This window comes from Hemitrygon akajei, chromosome 4 (assembly GCF_048418815.1).
Source record: "Hemitrygon akajei chromosome 4, sHemAka1.3, whole genome shotgun sequence".
Taxonomy (NCBI): domain Eukaryota; kingdom Metazoa; phylum Chordata; class Chondrichthyes; order Myliobatiformes; family Dasyatidae; genus Hemitrygon; species Hemitrygon akajei.
Window position 1 is genome coordinate 190,547,261 of NC_133127.1, and position 24,570 is coordinate 190,571,830.

General features: G+C 43.5%; 2 protein-coding genes across 9 annotated transcripts in view; both read right to left on the bottom strand.

The window, feature by feature from the left end:
* Positions 1-1,382: 1,382 nt before the first annotated feature.
* Positions 1,383-8,638, bottom strand: LOC140727048 (uncharacterized; the record flags this gene model as incomplete). Its single annotated transcript, XM_073044243.1, has 1 exon — positions 1,383-8,638. A coding segment is annotated over one exon (1,773 nt), but the record flags the coding sequence as incomplete, so codon positions are not given.
* Positions 8,639-10,643: 2,005 nt separating this feature from the next.
* Positions 10,644-24,570, bottom strand: part of pnpla4 (patatin-like phospholipase domain containing 4) — a 49,172-nt gene continuing 35,245 nt past the window's right edge. For 7 of the 8 annotated variants that reach the window (XM_073044249.1, XM_073044250.1, XM_073044245.1 and 4 more), the window contains 2 exons: positions 13,730-13,882; positions 10,644-10,779 (listed from right to left, as the gene is read on the bottom strand). In XM_073044249.1, the coding sequence (XP_072900350.1) occupies positions 10,648-10,779; positions 13,730-13,882 (285 nt within the window). In that variant the 3' untranslated portion in view covers positions 10,644-10,647. Of the gene's footprint in view, positions 10,780-13,729; positions 13,883-19,564; positions 19,695-24,570 lie in introns of those variants that run through there. The other variant, XM_073044251.1, reaches the window with a different exon arrangement.

Consider the following 24,570-nt stretch of genomic DNA (forward strand, 5'->3'; position numbering starts at 1 on the left):
AACAACACACACAAAATGCTGGTGGAACACAGCAGGCCAAGCAGCATCTATAAGGAGAAACACTGTCGACGTTTCGGGCCGAGACCCTTCGTCGGGACTAACTGAAGAGAAGGATACTGAGATTTGAAAGTAGTGGGGGGAGGGGAAAATGTGAAATGATAGAAGACCGGAGGGGGTGGGATGAAGCTAAGAGCTGGAAAGGTGATTGGCGAAAGTGATACAGAGCTGGAGAAGAGAAAGGATCATGGGACGGGAGGCCTCAGGAGAAAGAAAGGGGCGGGGGGAGCACCAGAGGGAGATGGAGAACAGGCAGAGTGATGGGCAGAGAGAAAAAAAAATCAACTAAATATGTCAGGGATGGGGTAAGAAGGGGAGGAGGGGCATTAACAGAAGTTAGAGAAGTCAATGTTCATGCCATCAGGTTGGAGGCTACCCAGTCAGTACATAAGGTGTTGTTCCTCCAACCTGAGTTTGGATTCATTTTGACAGTAGAAGAGGCCATGGATAGACATATCAGAATGGGAATGGGATGTGGAATTAAAATGTGTGGCCACTGGGAGATCCTGCTTTCTCTGGCGGACCGAGCGTAGGTGTTCAGCGAAACGGTCTCCCAGTCTGTGTGCCATGGTTATCTGTGATAAATTAAACTCCCAGAAATATATGCCCACATCAGGAATGAAAGCCTGGGATAGGGACATATCTGAATTGGGACAAGACTTAGACTGGGATGTGATTTGGGATAATGCTGCCGGTGCTTCAAAAAACCCAAATCATTGGTAGATACACTTGAAATTTTGTCATAGAGCATATTTAACACCGAGAATTAGACATCAAATGGGACTGGTTCCTGACCCATATTGCTCATTTTGCCCCCACAGAACCATTGGCTCTTTTATACATGTTGTATGGGAATGTCCAGGGGTTTTTGGTTTGTGGGGGAAGGTTATCAGTACTCTTACAGAACGAATGGGGGTACAATTACCAATGGACCTCGCTGTACATGTTCTAAATGATGACTCCCACCTTTCCCCTTACGGAAAAAACACGCAAAGTCTGGCTGGCAGGCCTGACTGCAGTGAAGAAGATTGTAGTCCAGCGTTGGAAACCTTCTCATGATATTTCAAGTACTCACTGGCTTCAGAGCTTTTTGGACATTTCTTACCTGGAATTATAATCAGCAAGAGTAAATGATGCACGACCAAACACAATCTTAATGTGGACAAATTTGATATCTAACTTAAAAGATCTTTTGTTAAAATAGGAATGCTCTGTCTGTGTATTCAGTTGGTTGGTGGAGGGGAGAGGGATAGGGGAGAGAGAGAGGTAGAGAGGGGGTGGGGATGAGGATGAGGGATGGGGTGGGATGGTGATGAGGGTGGGGGGGTGGCTGGGTTAAACAGTCAAAATGTAATCTGCAACTGTTTGTATTGAATGTAATTTGTTGGTGTTGCAATAAAGATTAGTGATAAAAGAGAATGGTGCCATAGTAGCAAAGCAGCTAGTGCAACACTATTACACCCAGGGTGTCGAGTTCGGAGTTCAGTTCCGCTGTCCCCTGTAAGAAAGTTTGTACATTCTTCCAGTCAGCGTGTGGCTTTCCTCTGGGCAATGCTCCCTCTATTTGTTGTTTATGGCTGCCGAGTCCGCACGTTGCTCTGAGCAGCAAATCTGTACACAGCCTGAAAACTGCGCAGCTCTTTAAACTGATTTTGGAAATATTCATGCTATGAATATTTAGAATGAAAATTGAAAACTTTTTGATTTTATTTATTAATTGAAGATGAACCATGTCCCGCCATTTCCTGTGCGTTCACGTGCCTATATAAATGCTCTTTCAATGCCACATATAGAAAAAGTTAGCGATTTTCTTGTTCTGAAATCTGATGGAAATAAAGGTCAAATCTTTTAAACGCCAGCTCACATAATTACTGTTTTGATTATGTGGTTTTCCCCAAATACCACAACCAACTCATACCTCAGCTTCATTTAGACTGAAGACCTGGTTTCCTACAATCGTTAGAGAAAATTCCATCATATTTGGAACACTCATTACTAAGCCCCTGAACCATCAGATTATTCACTCTTTACCTCATTGCACAATACAAAAAATATTATAGGTTTCTTGGTTGGTTCCTCAACATATTGATCTATCTCTTACACTCAACATGAATTTAACCTTAATACGATTACTGCTCATTTAGTTGCATGATCAGGTTTAATACCACTGGCCTATGTCATGAAATTAGTTGTTTTGCGGCAGGAGTACATTGCATTACATAATAATAAAGAACTATAAAATATAATAAAAACATATTAAAAGTTAAATTAAATAAGCAGTGCATAAAAAGCAAAAAAAAGAAAAACTGCAGTATACATGGGTTCATTGTCCATTCAGAAATCTGGTGGTGGAGGGGAAGAAGCTGTTCCTAAAATGTTGAGTGTGTGCCTTCAGCCTCCTGTACCACGTCCTTGATGGCAGCAATGAGAACAGATCATGTCTTGGGTGATGGGGGTCTTTAATGATGGATTCAGCCTTTCTGAGGCATTGCCTTTTGTCACAAACAGAAGGGAGATGCCCATCTCCTCCCTTGCAACTTTCTGCAGCTTTTTACAATCTGTGCAGTGGCCCCTCCGTGCCAGATGGTGATGTATTCAGTTAGAATGCTCTCTACGGTACATCTGTAGAAATTGGCAAGAACCTTTGGTGATATACCAAATCACTTCAAACTCCAGAAGAAATATAGCTGCTACCATGCCTTCTTAGTGGTTGCATCAATATGTTGGCCCCAGGATAGATCTTCAGAGATGCTGGCATGCAGGAAATTGAAACTGTTCACTCTTTCTATTGCTGATCCCTTGATGAAGACTGGTGTGTAGTTCCTTTACTTTCCCTTCCTGATGTCCACAATCAATTCCTTGCTCTTACTGAAGTTGAGTGCAAGGTTGTGTTACAAGACCATTCAACCAGTTTTACTTGGTCTTTATAGAACATGAAGCTCCTCATCAGTTCATTGTCCTTATGCCAGCACAGTAGCATAGCGGTTAGTGTAACACTATCACAGCACTAGTAATCAGTGATCAGAGTTCAATCCTTGCCGCAGTCTGTAAGGATGTTCTCCCTGTGGCCATGGGTCTCTTCTGGGTACTGCATTTTCCACCCACATTCCAAACACGTACAGATTAGGGTAAGTTGTGGGTATGCGATGTTGGGCCAGAAGAATAGCGACACTTGCAGGCTTCCACACAGTTTATATTCGACTCTGTTGACAGTTGACGCAAATGATTCATTCCACTGTACGTTTCGATGTTTCGATATACGGGTGACAAATAAAGATAAGCTTTATGTCTATCTCTTTATTTCCTGTGGCCTACTTTACCATTATTGCTGGTGGGGCCTATAAATAACTGGCAAAGTGCAGGTCAGGAGTCAAAATGGAGATGGGCCCGAGGAGTGGAAGGGAGGATGGAAGTGGAGTCAGCGAAGGTACAATGACAAAGTATAAAACATTTTGTCTGGAGAATGAGAATCTCATGGAAGTCAGTTGAGTGAATAAAGAATTCTAAATATTCCAGTTACAACTTCCGTGTGGCTCAGTTTTAGTCAGTGGCAACACAGCCATCCCTGCGAACTGGCTGATCTGCCCCTAGAGTAGATGGACTAGCCGGGTCCAACAGTCTCACTTATTCCCTTCATACTAGGCACGTTGCCTCACTCACACTTCAGTTGCTTCCAGTTGTCCCCAGTCCAATTCAAGTTCAAGTTTATCATCATCTTGCTGTACATTTATACAACCAAACAAAACAATGCTCCTCCAGACCAACAAAACATATATCACACACAGCACATAAAGCAAAATATTACCACAAATAAATTAATAAAGTATAATTCAAAGTGAATGTAGTATATAGCATAGGTAAACAGTGAACAGCTCACTGTCCTAGTGATGACTAGGACTAGTCTCACAGAGGGAAAACACTGTTACCCAGTCTGGTAGTCCTAGTCCTGATACTCCTGTACCTCCTTCCTGCTGGTAGTATGTCAAAGAGATTGTGGGTTGGTGGTAGGGATCCTCAGCAATGCTTTGGGGCCCTTCGTATATAATGTTCCCAGTAAATATCATAAACAGGAGAAGGGAGACCCACATCTCCTCCCTTGTTAGCACGGACAAAGGGCAATCACTTCATATTGAGGGTAGTGTGCACACATGGAATGAGTTGCCAGAGGACGTGGTGTATTATAGCAACATGTACTGGTTTTGGTATTGGTTTATTATTGTCACATGTACCAAGTTACAGTGAAAAGCTTGTCTTGCATACTGTTTGTATAGTTCAAATCATTATATTGGGCTAGAATAAGGTAGAACAGTAACAATGCAGAGTAAAAGCTACCAAAATAGTGTGTAGGTAAACAATAAAGTGCAAAGTCATGAGGAGGTAGATCGTGAGGCCAAGAGTCCATCTTATTGTCCGTTCAAGAGTCTGATAACAGAGGACATTTCCTCTGCTTGCTGTTTTTTGTTCTAACTCCATCCCAGTTCATTCCATTCCTTCCCATTTATGATGAATTGTCTTCACCTGAAATGCTAACTCTGTTTCTCTTTGGTACCTAACCTGCTAATTATACTTAGTGGCCACTTCAGTAGGTGGCTTCGGTACTAAATAAAGTAGCCACTGAGCATTTGTCCATGGTCACTGTAGCCCATCAGCTTCAAGTGAGACATGTGTAGTCAGAGATGCTCTTCCAACACTGTTGTAACACGTGGCATTGGAATTGCTGTTCCCTTCCTGTCAATTTGAACCAGTCTGGCTATTTTTCTCTGACCCCTCTCATTATCAAGGCATTTTCACCCACAGAACTGCCGCTCACTGAAAGTCTTTTGTTTTTCACACTGTTCTCTGAAAACTCTAATGTGCAGAAGTCCCAGGAGATCAGCAGTTTCTGAGATACTCAAACCACCCCGTCTGGCACCAACAATCATTCCACAGTCAAGTTAATTGTCATTCAACCATACACATGAATAATGCTAAATGAAACAGCATTCCTCTGTGTACAAGGTGCAAGGTGCAAAACACAAACCCAACAGTCATACACTGCAACACACACAAAATGCTGGTGGAACGCAGCAGGCCAGGCAGCATCCATAGGAAGAAGCACAGTCGACGTTTCGGGCTGAGACCCTTCGTCAGGCCTCCTTAAAAGAAAAGATAGTAAAAGATTTGAAAGTGGGAGGGGGAGGGGGAAATCCGAAATGATAGGAGAAGACGGGGGGGGAGGGGTGAAGCTAAGAGTGGAAAGGTGATTGGCAAAAGGGATACAGAGCTGGAGAAGGGAAAGGATCATGGGACGGGAGGCCTAGGGAGAAAGAAAGGGAGAGGGAAGCACCAGAGGGAGATGGAGAACAGGCAAAGAGTGATTGTGAGAGGAGCAGAGAGAGAGAGAAAAAAGGAGGGGGAAATAAATAAATAAGGGGTGGGGTAAGAAGGGGAGGAGGGGCATTAACAGAAGTTAGAGAAATCAATGCTCATGCCATCAGGTTGGAGGCTACCCAGCTGGTATATAAGGTGTTGTTCCTCCAACTGGAGTTCCGCATAAGTCATACACTACGCTGTACAATACAATTCTGATAGCAGATACTAAAATGTAATTTAGCCCAGCCCCTGGATGCCATGGCCTGTAGATTGATGGTGCATGGGATGTTGTCCTGGAGCCAGGTTTCTGCAAGAACAATAATTCCTCACATCACATAGTGCAGCCACAGGCGAAGGTAATCCAGCTTATCTTCCCCTGAGCAAACACTGGAGGACAACACCAATGGGAGGGTGCAGACTCTGGCCCAGAATGGAATCCAGTGGCACACAGCCAGCTCTGATGTCCCCTTCCTCGGCAATCGTAACAGGTGACCCACAAGGCATGATCAGTACAGAACCGAGGTTATGCAGCTACCCCACCATCAGTCTTTCCAATGAATTACTGAATTAGACTCGCAGTATTCTACATTACCAAAGTCTAATGGGGTCTTGCAGTCTCAACAAAAACATCCTGTACTGGCCGTTTCATCATGCACTGCCTCTGTCACCTTCTTCCCTGCTTTGCTAAAACAGGCTGCAACACGGTGCACAACAAGTCCAGCTCCACTATAACCCAAAGCATACGGTGCATTGGCCTTCATCAATCATGGCCTGAGTTTAGGACCCGACAGGTAATGTTGCAGCTATATAGGACCCTGATCAGACTTCACTTGGAGTACTGTGCTCAGTTCTCATCACCTCACTTCAGGAAGGATGGGGAAACTATAGTAAGGACGCAGAGGAGATTCACAAGGATGTTGCCCGGATTGGGGAGCATGCCTTATGAGAATAGGTTGAGTGAACTCGGCCTTTTCTCCTTGGAGTGACAGAGGATAAGAGGTGACCTGATAGAGGTGTATAAGATGATGAGAGGCATTGATCATGTGGATAGTCAGAGGCTTTTTCCCAGGGCTGAAATGGCTAGCACAAGAGGGCACAGTTTTAAGATGCTTGGAAGTAGGCAAAGAGATGTCAGGGGTAAGTTTCTTTACACAGAGAGTGGTGAGTGCATGGAATGGGCTGCCAGCGGTGGTGGTGGAGGTAGATACAATAGTTTCTTTTAAGAGACTCCTAAACAGGTAAATGGAGCTCAGAAAAATAGAGGGCTATGGGTAACCCTTGGTAATTTAACAAATTTCACATCACATGCCAGTGATAATAAACCTGATTCTGATTCCTAAGGTAAGGACATATTCGGCACAGCTTTATTAGCCGAAGGGCCTGTATTGTGCTGTAGGTTTTCTATGTTTCTAATCCAACAACTTGCAGTACTGCACATCTGCAGTACTTAGCATTCTTAATATCCAGCAGTTTTTGTGATAGGAAAAAAAGATGGAAAGGATGAACAACTTCTAGTTGCACTTCTGTTCATTTTTTTTGTGTGGGGAGGGGTATTTGGTGGCTGATGTTCTTGTGTTTTTGTGTGGTCAATGGGGCGTGGGGGCAGATGTTCTTGTTGTGTTTCTGTGCGGTCAATGGGGCGTGGGGGCAGATGTTCTTGTTGTGTTTCTGTGCGGTCAATGGGGCGTGGGGGCTGATGTTCTTGTTGTGCTTCTGTGCAGTCAATGGGGCGTGGGGGCTGATGTTCTTGTTGTGTTTCTGTGCAGTCAATGGGGTGTGGGGGCTGATGTTCTTGTTGTGTTTCTGTGTGGTCAATGTGGCGTGGGGGCTGATGTGCTTGTTGTGTTTCTGTGCGGTCAATGGGGCATGGGGGCTGATGTTCTTGTTGTGTTTCTGTGCGGTCAATGGGGTGTGGGGGCTGATGTTCTTGTTGTGTTTCTGTGCGGTCAATGGGGCGTGGGGGCTGATGTTCTTGTTGTGTTTCTGTGCGGTCAATGGGGCTTGGGGGCTGATGTTCTTGTTGTGTTTCTGTGCGGACAATGGGGTGTGGGGGCTGATCTTGTTGTGTTTCTGTGCTGTCAATGGGGCGTGGGGGCTGATGTTCTTGTTGTGTTTCTGTGCAGTCAATGGGGCGTGGGGGCATGTTCTTGTTGTGTTTCTGTGCAGTCAATGGGGTGTGGGGGCTGATGTTCTTGTGTTTCTGTGCGGTCAATGTGGCGTGGGGGCTGATGTGCTTGTTGTGTTTCTGTGCGGTCAATGGGGCATGGGGGCTGATGCTCTTGTTGTGTTTCTGTGCGGTCAATGGGGCGTGGGGGCTGATGTTCTTGTTGTGTTTCTGTGCGGTCAATGGGGCGTGGGGGCTGATATTCTTGTTGTGTTTCTGTGCGGTCAATGGGGTGTGGGGGCTGATGTTCTTGTTGTGTTTCTGTGCGGTCAATGGGGTGTGGGGGCTGATGTTCTTGTTGTGTTTCTGTGCGGTCAATGGGGCGTGGGGGCTGATGTTCTTGTTGTGTTTCTGTGCGGTCAATGGGGTGTGGGGGCTGATCTTGTGTTTCTGTGCAGTCAATGGGGCATGGGGGCTGATATTCTTGTTGTGTTTCTGTGCGGTCAATGGGGTGTGGGGGCTGATGTTCTTGTGTTTCTGTGCGGTCAATGGGGCGTGGGGGCTGATGTTCTTGTTGTGTTTCTGTGCGGTCAATGGGGTGTGGGGGCTGATGTTCTTGTTGTGTTTCTGTGCGGTCAATGTGGCGTGGGGGCTGATGTTCTTTTGTGTTTCTGTGCGGTCAATGGGGTGTGGGGGCTGATCTTGTTGTGTTTCTGTGCGGTCAATGGGGCGTGGGGGCTGATATTCTTGTTGTGTTTCTGTGCGGTCAATGTGGCGTGGGGGCTGATATTCTTGTGTTTCTGTGCGGTCAATGGGGCGTGGGGGCTGATGTTCTTGTGTTTCTGTGCGGTCAATGTGGCGTGGGGGCTGATGTTCTTGTTGTGTTTCTGTGCGGTCAATGGGGCGTGGGGGCTGATGTGCTTGTTGTGTTTCTGTGCGGTCAATGGGGCGTGGGGGCTGATGTGCTTGTTGTGTTTCTGTGCGGTCAATGGGGCGTGGGGGCTGATGTTCTTGTTGTGTTTTTGTGCAGTCAATGGGGCGTGGGGGCTGATGTTCTAATTGTTTTTGTGTGGAGGGGGGCTTGGGGGCCCTTGTTCTTATTGCATTTTCTTGTGAAGGGAGGGGGGTTTAGGGGAGGTTGATGATCATGTTGCCATTCTTTTTTTTGTGGGGATATGAGTTTACTGTTTCTCTTTGAACTTACTTCCATGGTTTTTCTTTGTTTTGTGACTATCTGGAGAAAAAGAATATCAGAGTTGCATATCGCATACCTGCTTTAATAACAAATTGTCTAATTTTTACTATGCACTGTACCAGCAGTTATGGTCGAAATGACAATAAAAGTTGACTTGACTTGAAATGAACCTTTGAACCCAGAGAGGCCACTGCGTCTGAGCGCAACACCATCTTATGGGAAACCACTTAGCTCAAAGTCAGCAAACTATGCCACTTAGATCACATTTCTTCCCCAGTCCGATGTTTGGTCTGAACAACAACTGAACCTCTTGACTATGTCTGCATGCTTTTATGCATTGAGTTGCTGCCACATGATTAGCTGATTAGATATTTGCATTAATGAAGTGGATGGCCATTGAGTGTATCTAGCCACTCATTGACTTTGAAAACTTGCACAAAAGTCTAGATTGCCTTGCTGTGAATGTACAGCTCAGGTTCACCTCATTAAGTGGCCTCTAAGTATATTTCCACTATGCTCTGCTTTTGCTTGTCATATATTACATCCTGTAGTTGACATTTGGGTACCCAGTTTCCTGCCTGCCTGGAGCCCCGTCATTTTACTCCAAACCTCAGGACCTGTGTAAATATATGTGATATTGGTCCCCAAAAAGAAAAAGATTCCAGGGTTAGAACTGGCAAACACCAGTAGCATGAACAGCATCTATCATAATAATAAATTCATATTGGCATTGGTTTATCATTGGCACATGTACCAAAATACAATGAAAAGCTTGTCTTGCATACTGTTCATGCAGACCAGATCATTACACAGTGCATTGAGCTGGAATAAGGTAAAACAATAACAATTCAGAATGAAGTGTAAAAGTGAAGTGCAGGTCAATGATACGGTGCAAGATCGTAACGAGTTTGAATCCGTCTTAATGTACAAGAGGATAGAAGCTGTCCTTGAGCCTGGTGGTACGTGATTTCAGACTTTTGTATCTTCTGCTCAATGGAAGAAGGGAGATGAGAGGATGTTTGGAATTGGCAGTGAGAAGTATAGACATAGTCCGTTGGAGGCAGTTCATATGTAAAAGGCAGCTGGACAGCTACAAGGCTAGGAAGGGTTTAGAGCAGAGGTTCCCAACCTTTCTATGCCTTGGACCCATACCATTAACCGAGGGGTCTGAAGACCCCAGATTGGGAACCTTGGTCTAGAGTGATATGTGACAAACACATGCAAGAGGGCTAGTTTAGATGGGCACCCTGATTCAAATGAAGAGTGCTGGTGCTGTAGCAGCTAGCATAACACTTTACAATGCCAGCAATCGGGGTCGAATTCTGTCCACTGTCTATAAGAAGTTCTCCCTGTGAACACGTTGCTTGTGTGGGGTACTCCAGTTTCCTTCCACATTCCAAAAATGTATGAGTTAGGGTTAATTGTAGATATGCCATGTTGGCATCATAAACATGGTGACATTTGCCGGCTATCTCCAGCACATCCTCAGACTGTGTTAGTTGCTGGCACAAATGACATATCTTGCTGTACGTCTCAATGTATATGTGACAAATAAAGCTAATCTTAGCTGTTTCTGTGTGGTGTAGCTCTATGACTCGAAATCTTTAGTGGATTTGCTCAACAGTGACCCTTGCTTTTATTGAATGATCTTAGTTAATGAAAAAATACAAGTAGAACAAAATCTCAAAATTCTACTTAATAAAGCCAAGATCACAAAACTTGATGGGCCAAATGGCCTGATTCTGCTCCTGTGTCTTATGGCCTAAAATGAGCTGTTAGGGAACTCAGTTGGCATCTGTGGAGGGAAATGGACAGTTGGCATTTCAAGTTGAGATCCTTCATAACCTCCTAATAAAATCAAAAGTTTAAATCTGTTTTTTCACAGCTTGTGTCAATGCACACCACGCCAAATAAAAAAAGATTTGCAAGATTCAATGAATTACTGGAAGTAGTTTTTATTCCGCAGAAACCTCACAGCATCGTCGAACCCTTTGTGATACAGAGACTCCATCCTCTCTTTGTTGGGTGGGAACAACGCATGATTGAGCCTGACAAAATTTGCGATGGACAACTGCAGAAATGAGTGTGGGTAGGGGTGGGGAGCAATGGCAGGAAAGAAAAGGGTAGAGAATACATATTATTAAAATGTTGTTTGGTTTAGTGTCTATTCATCCTATCATTGTACAAATTATTTATATTCAGAAAAGATGGGTGAATACGTTGGAAGGACAAACTATCTTCTCTGCTGCCCATTATAAATAGATTCAGAGTAACACATACAGAATGCTGGAGGATCTCAGCAGGTCAGGTAGCGTCTATTGAAAGGAGCAAAGAGTTGATGTTTTAGGCAGAGATCCTTCATCAGGACTGGAAAGGAAGGAGGAAGAAACCATAATAAGAAGGTGGGAGAGGGGAAGGAGTACAAACTGGCAGGTGGTAAGTGAAGCCAGGTGAGGGGGAAGTTAAGTGGGTGGAGAAGGTAGGGGATGAAGCAAGAAGCTGGGAGGTGATAGGTAGAAAAGGTAAAAGTTCAAAAGTTCGAAGTACATTTATTATCAAAGTACGTATGCATGCATACATACATATACAACCTATACGTACACAACAACGAAGTATTTGCACATTATACAACCTTGAGATTTATCTTCTTACAGAGAGCCACAAAAGGGCTGAAGTAGAAGGAATCTGATACAAGAGGAGAGTGGACCATGGGAGAAATGGAAGGAAGAAGGGCACCAGAGGAAGATGACAGGCAAGTGAGGAGAAGAGAGGTGTATGGAGGGATATGGGCCAGGTGCAGTCAGTGGGACTAGGCAGAAAAATGGTTCAGCACAGCCAAGAAGGGCCAAAAGGCCAGTTTCTGTGCTGTAATGTTCTATGGTTCTAAGAGGTAAGAGGGCAGCCAGAATGGGGAATAGAAGAAGAGAGAAGGGTAAGGGAAGAAAAATTACTGGATGTTAGAGAAATCAATGTTCATGCCATGATCTGTAGTTAGTCCAACATCTACAGCAGGAGCCAACAGAGGAAAAGACAAAGAGTTGCCACATTTTAACCGTTGCCATGAGCTGTTTGGAAATTGGGTCCTGAGCCTTCTTCCACGTGCTTTAGAAACGCACAGCACAGGGAAACAGGTCCTTTGGCTCATCGTGTTCATATCAACCAACTAACATCCATTTTAACACTGTGATGGCAAATCTGGCTGAGAGTGTGGTTAGAGAGCAGCAGTAATCATAAAGGAGGATCAGTGAGAAAGGATCTCACAGAACTTCTGAGAAAAACCTCATACGTTTTTTAATACAGAGAGTGGTAAGTGCATAGAACGTCCTGCCCGGTGGTCTTAGTAGAGGCAGATACATTAGGGACACTTAAGAAACTCTTAGATAAGCACATGATTGATAGAAAAAATGAAGAGCTATGTAGGAAGAGAAGGTTAGATTGATCTTGGAGTAGGTTAACAGGTCAGCACAAGATTATGGGCTGAAGGTCCAGTATGGTGCTGAACTGTCCTATGTTTTATATTCTAACACACAATACATACAATAAGCTGGAGGAACTTAGTGTGTCAGGTACTGAGCTGTCATGTTCTATGTTCTACACTAGAGGCAATCAATAGTGGGCGATTGACCTACCAACCCACATGATTCTGGGATAGAGTAGTTTAATTGTTTAAGTGAATTGTTAATAAATGGCATAGAGCCACAATTTATTTTTGACATCATTATGAAACATGGAGAGTGACCCATTCTGAGCCTGAGCGTGTCTGAAAACTGACTCAGTTCAACTTTAAATAAGGTGTGATTGGCATGCATTGGGCACCAAATGTTGGTCTCTAAATCAGGTCTTGTCACGACTGTTTACCACCTACAAATATTGGCACAATAAGATCCAATTTACATCCCTAATCTCCAAAACAAATTTCAATCAGAGAGGAGAACAATACTCAAACAGCCCTGATTGATGGGCCCAAGATGAGTGTGAGGATTAGCTAAAATAACAAATCTGGGAATCTGGGAATACAGATCCATAATTCCTTGAAAGTTGTGTCACGGGGTCAAAAAGAGAGTTTTAGGCATGTTATCTTTTATAAACCAGGTTACACAGCACAGGAGTTTTGGGATGTCATCTTGAAGTTGTATAAGATGTGAGGTCAAATTTGAAGTAATGTGTGCAGTTCTCATCAGCTACCTACAGAAAAGATATCAATAAGATTGAAAGAGAACAGAGAAAATTTGCAACGGCGTTTGCTGCAACTCGTGGACATGATTTATAGGGAAAGGCTGAATAAGATGGGACTTTTTTCCCTGGAATGTAGGAGAATGAGGGGAAATTTGATAGTGGTATACTATATTATGAGGGGTATATTGGTATAGGGTAAGTGCAAGCAGGCTTTTCCCATTCAGGTTGGGTGAGACTAGAACTAAAAGTCACAGGTCAATAGTGAAAGCTGAAATATTTAGGAGGCACCTGGTGCAAGTCTATGGAACTAGGCAGAATAGCAGTTTAGCATGGACTAGATGGAATGAAGGGTCTGTTTTTGTGTAGTCATATTCTATGACTCTATTCTATTCTATTTAGAGGGAACCTGTGGGAGAACCTCTTCACTCAAAGGGTGGTGAGAGTGTAGAACGAGATGCCAGTGGAGGTGTTGGATTGCAACATTTAAGAGATGTTGAAGCTCCAAGATTGGGTAGCTTCAGCATTCTGTGGAAGTGTGACAAATAAATTTGGATTATTAATACCAACCCTGATTCTGAACTGAAGCAAAGCGAAACATCCTCAGCACAGTGTCACAGTTCTTCAATCTAATGTTAAATCAAAGTCCAGCTCAGAATCTATACAACCTCAGATGCATCATCTATGCAGTTGTGTTGGTGGAAATAACCTTATTTAAAAATAAATAACCACACTGTGTAGATGCATGCATTTGAACTGCAGAAAGTACTTAAATCAGCATCTAAGATATGGAAACTTTTCTGTCCCTGAAGTACCTTAGCAGCACATTCACTTTGAAAAGTACTCACAATGAAATCTTGCTTTGCAATCGTGATGTATAAATTTTTTTGGTCTTCATCTTGAGGGCAGATGTCCAACTTGCCACTGAAAGGTGATACAGTCAAGGTCCTCCCGCTGGATAAGATCGGAAGCCTGTTTGTCAGCCCGCCATCAATCCAAGACTAAAATTAACATTTTAAGAATGTGTCAAGATTAATTTTTTTAAAAACAAAAGAAGCTGCAAATGCCAGAGATACAAAATAAATAAAAGTCAGCCAGTATTTGGAGAAAGTAACGTCAGGATAATGACCTTTCATCAGAATGAGAATATTTAGGTGGTCTTATAAAAAGCAGAGACAAAAAGACATACATAGATAACACAGAAGATAATCAGCAAAATTTGTCACATGTACATCAAAACATGCATTCAAGTGGCCACCTTAAGTACCGCATGTACTTACTAAATTGCCTACAGAGTGTACGTCTGTGGTCTTCTGCTGCTGAAGTCCATCCACTTCTAGGTTCGATATGTTGTGCAGTCAGATACCCTTCTGCACTACAATGTTGCAATGTGTGGTTATTTGAGTTACTGTTACTTTCCTGTCAGCTTGAACCAACCTGGCCATTCTCCTCTAACCTCGCTCACTAACAAGTTGTTTTCACCCACAGAACTGCCACTCTCTGGATGTTTTTTTGTTTTTCACACCATACTTTGTAATCTCTAGAGCAGCGGTTCCCAACCTGGGGTCCACAGACCCTTGCTTAATGGTATTGGTCTAGAGACTGTTGTGCATAAAAGTCCCAGGAGATCAACATTTTCTGAGTTACTCAAACCCCATGTATGGCACCAACGATCAATGCACAATCAAAGTCACTTAGATTACATTTCTTCCCCGTTCTGACATTTAGTCTGAAAAACAACTGACATTCTTGACCATGTCTGCATGCTTTTATACACTGAGTTGCTGCCACATGATTGGCTGATTAGACATCTGCCTTAACGAGGTGTACAGGTGTACCTAATAAAGTGGCCTCTGAGCATACGATGAAATGCATCATTTGCGTCAAATCATATCAACAAACCCTGTGCTGGGTGCCCCATAGGTGTCACCATATATCCAGAGCCAACATAGAATGCCCACAACCACAACCCATATGTCCTTGTGGGTGGAAACTGGAGCACCCAAAGAAAACGCACGTGGTTACGGGGAGAGTGTACAAATTCCTTACAGACAGTGGTGGGAATTGAATGCTGATCATATAGATAGATAGATAGATAGATACTTTATTCATCCCCATGGGGAAATTCAACTTTTTTCCAATGTCCCATACACTTGTTGTAGCAAAACTAATTACATACAATACTTAACTCAGTAAAAAATATGATATGCATCTAAATCACTATCTCAAAAAGCATTAATAATAGCTTTTAAAAAGTTCTTAAGTCCTGGCGGTAGAATTGTAAAGCCTAATGGCATTGGGGAGTATTGACCTCTTCATCCTGTCTGAGGAGCATTGCATCGATAGTAACCTGTCGCTGAAACTGCTTCTCTGTCTCTGGATGGTGCTATGTAGAGGATGTTCAGAGTTATCCATAATTGACCGTAGCCTACTCAGCGCCCTTCGCTCAGCTACCGATGTTAAACTCTCCAGTACTTTGCCCACGACAGAGCCCGCCTTCCTTACCAGCTTATTAAGACGTGAGGCGTCCCTCTTCTTAATGCTTCCTCCCCAACACGCCACCACAAAGAAGAGGGCGCTCTCCACAACTGACCTATAGAACATCTTCAGCATCTCACTACAGACATTGAATGACGCCAACCTTCTTAGGAAGTACAGTCGACTCTGTGCCTTCCTGCACAAGGCATCTGTGTTGGCAGTCCAGTCTAGCTTCTCGTCTAACTGTACTCCCAGATACTTGTAGGTCTTAACCTGCTCCCCACATTCTCCATTAATGATCACTGGCTCCATATGAGGCCTAGATCTCCTAAAGTCCACCACCATCTCCTTGGTCTTGGTGACATTGAGACGCAGGTAGTTTGAGTTGCACCATATCACAAAGTCCTGTATCAGTTTCCTATACTCCTCCTCCTGTCCATTCCTGACACACCCCACTATGGCCGTGTCATCAGCGAACTTCTGCACATGGCAGGACTCCGAGTTATATTGGAAGTCTGATGTGTACAGGGTGAACAGGACCGGAGAGAGTACGGTTCCCTGCGGCGCCCCTGTGCTGCTGACCACCGTGTCAGACCTACAGTCTCCCAACCACACATACTGAGGTCTATCTATCCAATCCACCATGTGAGAGTCTACTCCCATCTCCGTTAGTTTGTGCCTTAAGATCTTGGGCTGGATGGTGTTAAAGGCACTAGAGAAGTCAAGGAATGTAATCCTCACAGCACAATCGACCCCCTCTAGGTGAGAGAGTGATTTGTGCAGCAAATACGTGATAGCATCCTCCACTCCCACCTTCTCCTTATACGCAAACTGAAGAGGATCCTGGGCGTGCCTGGTTTGTGGCCTCAGATTCTGTATTATCAGCCGCTCCATGGTCTTCATCACGTGCGACGTCAAGGCAACAGGTCTGAAGTCATTCAACTCCTTTGGTTGTGGTTTCTTCGGTACCGGGACAATACAGGATGTTTTCCACTGTCTGGGTACTCTTCTCTGCTCCAGGCTCATGTTGAAGATGCACTGTAGTGGTTCTCCCAGCTCAGTCGCACAGGCCCTCAGTAATCGTGGGGAAACTCCATCCGGTCCAGCCGCCTTGCTGGTACAGATCTTCCTCAGTTGACCTTCCACCTGTGCAGCCGTAATCCTGGGCGTGGGCCAACACTGATATGATAACGTACAACACTGAATAGGTTATTTGGTCAATGATGTTACGCTGATTTTGAGGCAAATTTATATTAAATATTCTCATTCTGTGTATCATCCATCTCCCTCCATATAAATTATTACAATATCTGAACTCTGCTTTGAATATCCAGTCAAAGATAATCCAGGGAGATTTGATACAGATTTATCAGGGGTATAGGTGCAATAAATGCAAGCAGGCTTTTTCCACTGAGGTTGGGTGAGATTAGAACTAGAGGTAATGGGTTAAGGGTGAAATGTAAAATATTTAATGGGAACATGAGGGGGAGCTTCTTCACTCAGGGTGGGGGGGGGGTGAGAGTATGAAATGAGATGCCAGTGCAAGTGGTGGATGTGGGCTTGATAGCAACATTTAAGAAAATTTTGGAGAAGTATAAGGATGGTAGGGGTATGGAGGGCAATCGTCCAGTTTCAGGTCAGTGGTACTAGGCAGAATAATAGTTTGACACAGACTGGATGGGCTGAAGGGCCTGCTCCAGTGCTGTAGTGCTCCATGAATCTATGACCCTCATCACCTAGGCCATGCCCTCTTCTCCTGTTATCAATGGGCAGGACCTCCCATACCACCAGATTCAGGAACAGTTATCACCCTACAACCATCAGACTCTTACAGCAGCCCAGGTAATGCCACTCATCTCAACTCTAAACTGATTCCACAACCTACAGATTCACTTTCAAGCACTCTTGCTCTCAGTACTATTTTTATATTTGCACAGTTTGCCTTCTTTTGCAGTTTGGCTATTTGCCCGTCTTTGCTTACATAGAGTTTTTTTGTGAAATTTTATAGTATTTCTTTTTTTTAAACCCCTTTTCAGGGCACCACCGTAGTGTACCGGTTAGTGCAATGCTATTACAGCTCAGGGCTTCGAAATTTGAAGTTCAATTCCGACGCCGTCTGTAAAAAGTTTGTGCACCCTTCCCGTGAGCGTGTGGGTTTCCTCCGGGTGCTCTGGTTTCCTCCCACAGTCCAAAGACATTGACTTATAACATTGAGAGGACATTACCCTTAGAGGGTAATAGACTGAAAGCATTCATCATCTAAGACACCCACCATCCAGACCATGCTCTTTTCTCGCTATAGGTTAATAGGTCATTGTAAATGTTCCTGTAATTAGGTTAGGGTAAAATAGAATGCTGCCGGGCTGGCGTGGGTGAAGGGCTTGTTCTGTGCCTGTCTCATGACTGCAAGAAAATTAAATTCAATGAAATATGGTAACATGTATCTATTTTGAAGATAAATTTGCTTTGAACTTTGATGTCTTTCTCTTCTTTTCAGAGACAGAACTGCTGCTTGAGGCAACCTGAATAAATGTCAGCGCCACAAGGAACTATCATTGGAGAATAGAAGGCAAGATATATGCTAACACTTCACCATGTAACATAGAGACCTCAGGACAATATTGCATGATGCTTCACAAAGGATATTTTGACTACCATGCTTACTGGGTCTCAGTTAGATGATCTTTCTGTTATCTAGTTTCACAATCTACCACTAAAAGCATATTTTGTAAACTAGTTTAGTTTCCGATAAAGAACCATTTAATCTGATATATGTCAGTGCTTTGGGCTTCTGGTGTAGACATCAATTGTTATTTTTGGTTTCATATCTAAAGATGTAATTAATCTAAAACCCAGCATGTTGCAAAACAGAAAGATTCATGGCTGGAGAGTTATCAGTTCGGTGTTTCAAGCCTCCCTGCAGTCCTCTGGCTTTACATTTTTTTTTAAACATTTCCAACACTGTTTACCTAGGTCTCAAATATGTTTCAGTCACCAATGCCACAAAGTTTCAGTTTCACAACACTTCTGTCTCACTTATGTTTCTATCGCGCGCTATCAAATTTGAATCATGCTTCAGTTAAGCATCAGTGATGGCACATTCACAAGGATTCAAGCCCCACTGAAGGGACCCTAGGCAGAACCCAAGTCCCCTCCCCAAGTACAAACATTTAGCATCAACTTTGGTTAATTAGACTTCCCAGGTTTCCCAGTTCTAATGAAAGCTTGTCAACCTGTAACATTGCAACTTACAACATTGACAGACTCTGAGCACACAGAGGATATGAGACTGACAGCATCCGTCATCCAGAACACCCACCATCCAGGCCATGCTCTCTTCTCACTGCTGCCATTGGGAAGGTGGTACAGCAGCCTCAGGCCCACACCTCCAGGTTCAGTAATAGCTACGACCCTACAACCGTTAGGCTCCCCCTGAACCAGCATGGGTAACTTCACTCACCTCAACTCAGCACTAAACTGAGGCTGTGGCCTGCAACTACCGGTCTTCCGAATCGGTTTCATGGCTGTGGACTCACTTTCATGAACTTCAGTTCTGAATGTTATTTGCTTACTTTTATTGTTTGCATAATGTTTTTTCTTCTCTGAATGTTTGACAGTGTTGTATTTTTAATGAATTCTATGGGGATTCTTTATTCTGTGGTTGCCTGTAAGGAGACAAATCTCAAGGTTGTAGATGGTATATATACTTTGATAATAAATGTACTTTGAACTGATCTGATTCCACAACCTATGGATTCACTTTCATGGACTCTACAACTCATGTTCTCAATTTTATTTATTTATTATTACCTAGGATATTTTGATATCCCAAGGACGCAGCCTGGAAGACCCCTTCAGGGTGCTGAATTTTCATAGCTCTGGCGACACGCTGATTCAAGGCTGGGGCCCCGACTGAGACATCGCGGGAGAACACGGAACATTGGGAACAGGAGGTCAGCTGTCATGGGCTGTGTCCAGAGACCTGAGCCTTCAGGCCAACTCTCTGGGCGCAGAGCTCAGAAAAAGCAATGCAACAGACTTTTAATATTGCTGTGAAATGGGGTCACCTCTTTTTCCCTTATTAGGGAGCGAGAGATTCTCTGGTATGTTGAGTTACTGGGTAAATGAGTAGTCTTTGGGGTACAAGAAGTTTGTGTCATCATTGATGCTTTGCTGCACACTCGAGTCCTTGGTGGGGGTTGCTGATGCTTTTTTGCTGGTGGGGGGGGTTGTTGCCTTGCTGCTGCTTGTGTGTGGGAGGGGGGAGTTGGGGGGCTTTGGGGTTCTAACGTTTAACTGTCATTCATTCTTTGAGGTACTCCTCTTTGTGGATATCTGCGAAGAAAAATAATTTCAGGATGTATATTGTATACATTCCTCTGACATTAAACATACCTATTGACCTAGTTTGCCTTGTGCCAGTGGTTGCTTGCCTTTGTGTGTGTGTTTTTATCGATTCTATCGTGTTTCTTTTATCTACTGTGAATGGCCAGAAGAAAATGAATCGCAGACTAGTTTATGATGTACTTTGATAATAAGTTTATTTTGAAGTTTGAACTTTGAGAGCTGATCTGATAGAGACGTATAAAATCCTGAGGGGCATAGATAGTGAGAATGCACTCAGTCTTTTTCCCAGGGTTCGGGAAATCAAGAACTGGGCTTAGGTTTAAGGTGAGAGGAAGAGGAAACACAATGCTTTACAGTACCAGCAACCCCGGTTCATTTCCCGCCCTGCCCGTAAGGAGTTTGTACATACTCCCTGTGACCGACTGGGTTTCTCCGGGTGCTTCAGTTCTTCCCACTGTCCAAAGACGTACCGGTTAGTAGGTTAAATGGTGATTGTAGATTGTCCCATGGTTAGGCTAGGGATAAATTGGGAGATCGCTAGATGGCACAGCTCGAAGGGACGGAAGGGCCTATTCCACGCTGTATCTCAATAAATAAATAAATTTGATGGGAACTCATGGGCAACTAATTTTTTTTAAAAACAGAAAAGGTGGCGTATATGTGGAATTAGCTGCTAGAGGAAGGTGTTGAGGCAAGTACCTTAACGACTTTTAAAAAGCAGTTGGGATAGGTACATGGATTGGATATACGGTTGTTGTCAAACGCTGGTACAAGGGACTAGTTTGAATAAGGAAACTTTGCTAGCATGGACCAGTTCGGCCAAAGGGCCTATTTCCTTGCAGTATGGCTCTACGCTGCTCCACCTGGTAAGTTCCTCCAGCAGACTGTTGAACTTTTAACACTATTTTACTCTCTCCACAGATGCTGACTGAGCTTCTGGACATTTCTGGCATTTGCTTTCAGAGATTTAAAGATTCAAAGTGCATTTATTATCAAAATATGTATACAGAATACAAATCTGAGATCTTTCTTCCCACAGGCAGCCACAAGACAAAGAAACGCCATGAAACCTGTGCAAAGAAACATCAAACACCCAACGCAAACTGCAAAAAAACAAGCACATATAGAATATCAAACATCATACCAGGAGTCCAGAAGTATTCCGTTTAGTTCAGTTCTGCACTGTTTAGTTCAACACTGTTAGCCCACTGCAGGCTGCAGGACAAAGTACTCTTTCCTGACCTGCCCCAGACCACACTGATCACCCCAATGAAACTGCTCAAAAACAGCAAAAAAAAAGAGTAAACAGAATCCAGGAACACATGCAACATGAACCTCAAAGTCCCCTAAAACAAATTCACAGCCTCTCCAATCAATCCTTGAAATGTGGATCCTAAGATTCCTGCACTTTCCGCTGACAGAAGCTAGCAAGAGAGAGAGGAAGACCGGTCAAAAGCAGGCAGATGGTGCCGAACACCCGCCTGTCCTCTGCTCTCATCCTTGTCAACCTCAACCTTACTGGACAGCTCAATCAGAGAGAAGCAATGGAGTCAATCACGGGCTCACGCCCTCAACGCCTCAATCAGAGAGAAGCAATAGAGTCTATCATGGCCCGTCACCAGACTTACAGGCCTTCAGACTACACACTCTGCTCCAAACTTCACCGAACTCCCTTGGAGATGGCAAACCGCCAGATTGATCAGTCCAAAAACACACCATCAAAGTATAAATGACAGGCTCCAATCACATGCAGCTTAGTAACAGAATCATATTATTTAAATTTATTTCAGATTTCCTACAATTTCTTGTGTTCTGCAGCTTAAATCCCAACAATGTTTCTCTCTCTGTTCTTTTTCATCTCAGTCACGGGTAGCTGTGCTGAACACACTTTCTCAGCCACAACCACCACCACTGCCACTCATATCATTCAGCTTCTCCTCTGCTCTCTTCCTTCCTGTGCTTTTTTGGCTCATGCTCTCGCTATGACAAAAGATCTCCAAGCTGAAATACTGACATGGCTTCTCTCTCCACAGGGGAACTGCAATATTTATTGAGGGAAGGACATGAGATCAGAAAATATACTTTCAGTGGAGCAGGTAGTATCCATCATTAAGGATCTTCACCATCCATGACATGCCCTCTTCTCAGTACTACCTTGAGGGAGTAAGTACTGGAATGTGAAAACACATAGTCAATGTTTTTGGAACAGCATCTTCCCCTCTAGTCTATGAACAGTCTATGAACCCATGAACACTACCTCACTTTCCCTCTTTTGCACTAATTATTCTTCTTGTAACATAGTAATTTTTATATATTGCATTGTACTACTGCTACAAAACAACAAATTTCACAATATATGTCAGTGATAATGAACCTGATTTTGATTCTGTTTGAGCCCTGTTGTCTATTTCGGCTTTCACTTGTCCTGACTAAGGAGTTAAATTTCTCCTGAGAGAAAATTAGGGATGTCCTCTTTCTATGGACTTTACCTTTCCTGACATATTTTCTCTGGTACATAATCATAATCAGTATTAGGTTTAATATTATTGGCATATGTCATGAAATTTATTGTGTTTACAGCAGCCATACAATTCAATCCATAATAATTGAAAAAAAACTGTTAAGTATGGCAAGTATGTATATATATTCACACAGTTAAATTAAATAAGTAGTACAAAAATAGAAATAAAAAGTAGTGAGGTAGTGTCCATGGGTTCAATGTCCATTCAGAAATTGGATGACAGAGAGGAAGAAGCTGTTCCTGAATCACTGACTGCATGCCATCAGGCTTCTGTACTTCATTCTGTTCATAGCAATGCAACTAAGTCATGAGCTGAGTGATGGGGGTCCTTAATGATGGATACTGCCTTTTTGAGACATCGCTCCTTGAAGATATCCTGGATACTGTGGAGGCTAGTGCCCATGATGGAGCTGACTAAGTTTACAACTCTCTGCAGCTAACTTCGAACCTATGCAGTAGTTCCCCCCCCCCCCCACCCCATTCCAGATAGTGATGCAGACAGTTAGAATGCTCTCCAAGGTACATCTGTAGAAATTTGCATGCCTTTGGTGACATAGAACACCACAGCATAGTACAGGCCCTTTACCCACAATATTGTGCCGACCTTTTAAGCTATACTAAGATCAGTCCTTTCCATATAGACCTCCATTTTTTATCATCCATGTTTTATATCCTCCAATGGTGTTGTCCCACTATTGGCAGATGTGCCTTCAACAATCTAGATCCAGACTCAAGTACTTTCGCCAGTTTTTTCCCTCTTCCATTTTAAGACTCTGGTTAAAGGTGAACTTACTAATTTGCTGCCTTCACACTTCGATCTTACATAGCAATTTTAATTAGGGTGGACTGCAGTCAATGAACAACAGAGCATTAGATTGAACTGAACTGAGCTAAACAGTCCTGGACTGTTTCATTGATTTTGTGGTTTGATGTTTTATATCTGCAGGTATCCTGACCTCTGCAAGAGACTGGCAGCTGTTGGCGGACCTCAAAAGGCAGCTGAAGTTCCCCAACCATATCGCAGCCACCACCCTGCGACCTGACATTGTCCTTGTGTCTGGGTCTACGAAGCAGGTGGTGATGCTGGAGCTGACAGTCCCATGGGAAGATCACTTGGAAGAGGCCTTTGAAAGGAAGCTCTCGAAGTACGCAGGACTGGTCAGCAACTGCCAGCAGGCTGGATGGAGAGCGAGGTGTCTCCCAGTGGAAGTCGGTTGTAGGGGATTCGCAGCCCATTCCTTAGCCAGAGCCTACAGCAATTTGGGCATCGAGGGAGCGAGGAAGAGGAGAGCCATCCGCAGTACCACCGATGCCGCAGAGAGGGCCTCAAGATGGCTGTGGCTCAAGAGAGGGGAGCCATGGAGTCATAAGTAGCTAGCCATCTGGACACAAGCTGGGGTCTGATTAGTCGTGGCTGGGTCACCTGGAGAAGGATGTATGACGTTGAAAGCCCCGAAACACCCAATGATTCCAGGAACATCACTGATGATGTGTCCAGAAGCATCAGTAGATGTATGCACACAGCAGCATATTCTATATATTTTCCTTTTTTTTTGCCATTTATGCAATTTGTTCTTTGTTTTGCACATGCGGGGGGGGATTGATGTTTTTCTTTGAAAGGGTTTCATGGTTTTCTTTGTTTTGTGGCTGTGGGAAGACTAATCTCAGAATTATAAATTGCATACAGATTTCAATAATAAATATAATTTGACTCTTTGAATTTCATACACACCCAATATCAAATTTTCTCTACCATCTCTCCTGTATAACACCTTGAGATATTTCTTTTGATTCTTAATGGCAAAACTTAAATGCAGGCAGTTTCTGTTATATAGAGAGCCTGGAATTGGTTGTTTAATTTCTAATTTTCCTTTTTGAGGCCATCAGCCCATCAAGTGTATGCCAGCTCTCAATGCAAACCCACCAATCTATTGGAGTGAGTCACAAAGTCACACAGAACAGAAATAGGCTCTTCAGCCAAACCAGTCCATGCTGACCAAGATGGCCATCTAAGCTAATCCCCACTTGCCTGCATTTGGCGCTTTTCCTTTTAAACGTTTCCTATCCAAGTACTTGTCCAAGTGTTTTCAAAACGTTACTACTCTACCTGCCTCAATTACTTCCTCCCTCCAGTCAGCTCATTCCACGTATGGACCACCCTCTGGGAGAAAAAGTTTTCCTTGCAGATTCCTATTAAACCTATCCCTTCTCATCTTAAACTTGTACTCTCTATTTCTTGATTCCTCAACACTGGGGAAATAAAACTTTGTGAACTCATCATGATTCTATGTGTCAGTCTTTGTGTGTAGTTTTTTATTCATTCTATTGTATTTCTTTGTTTTC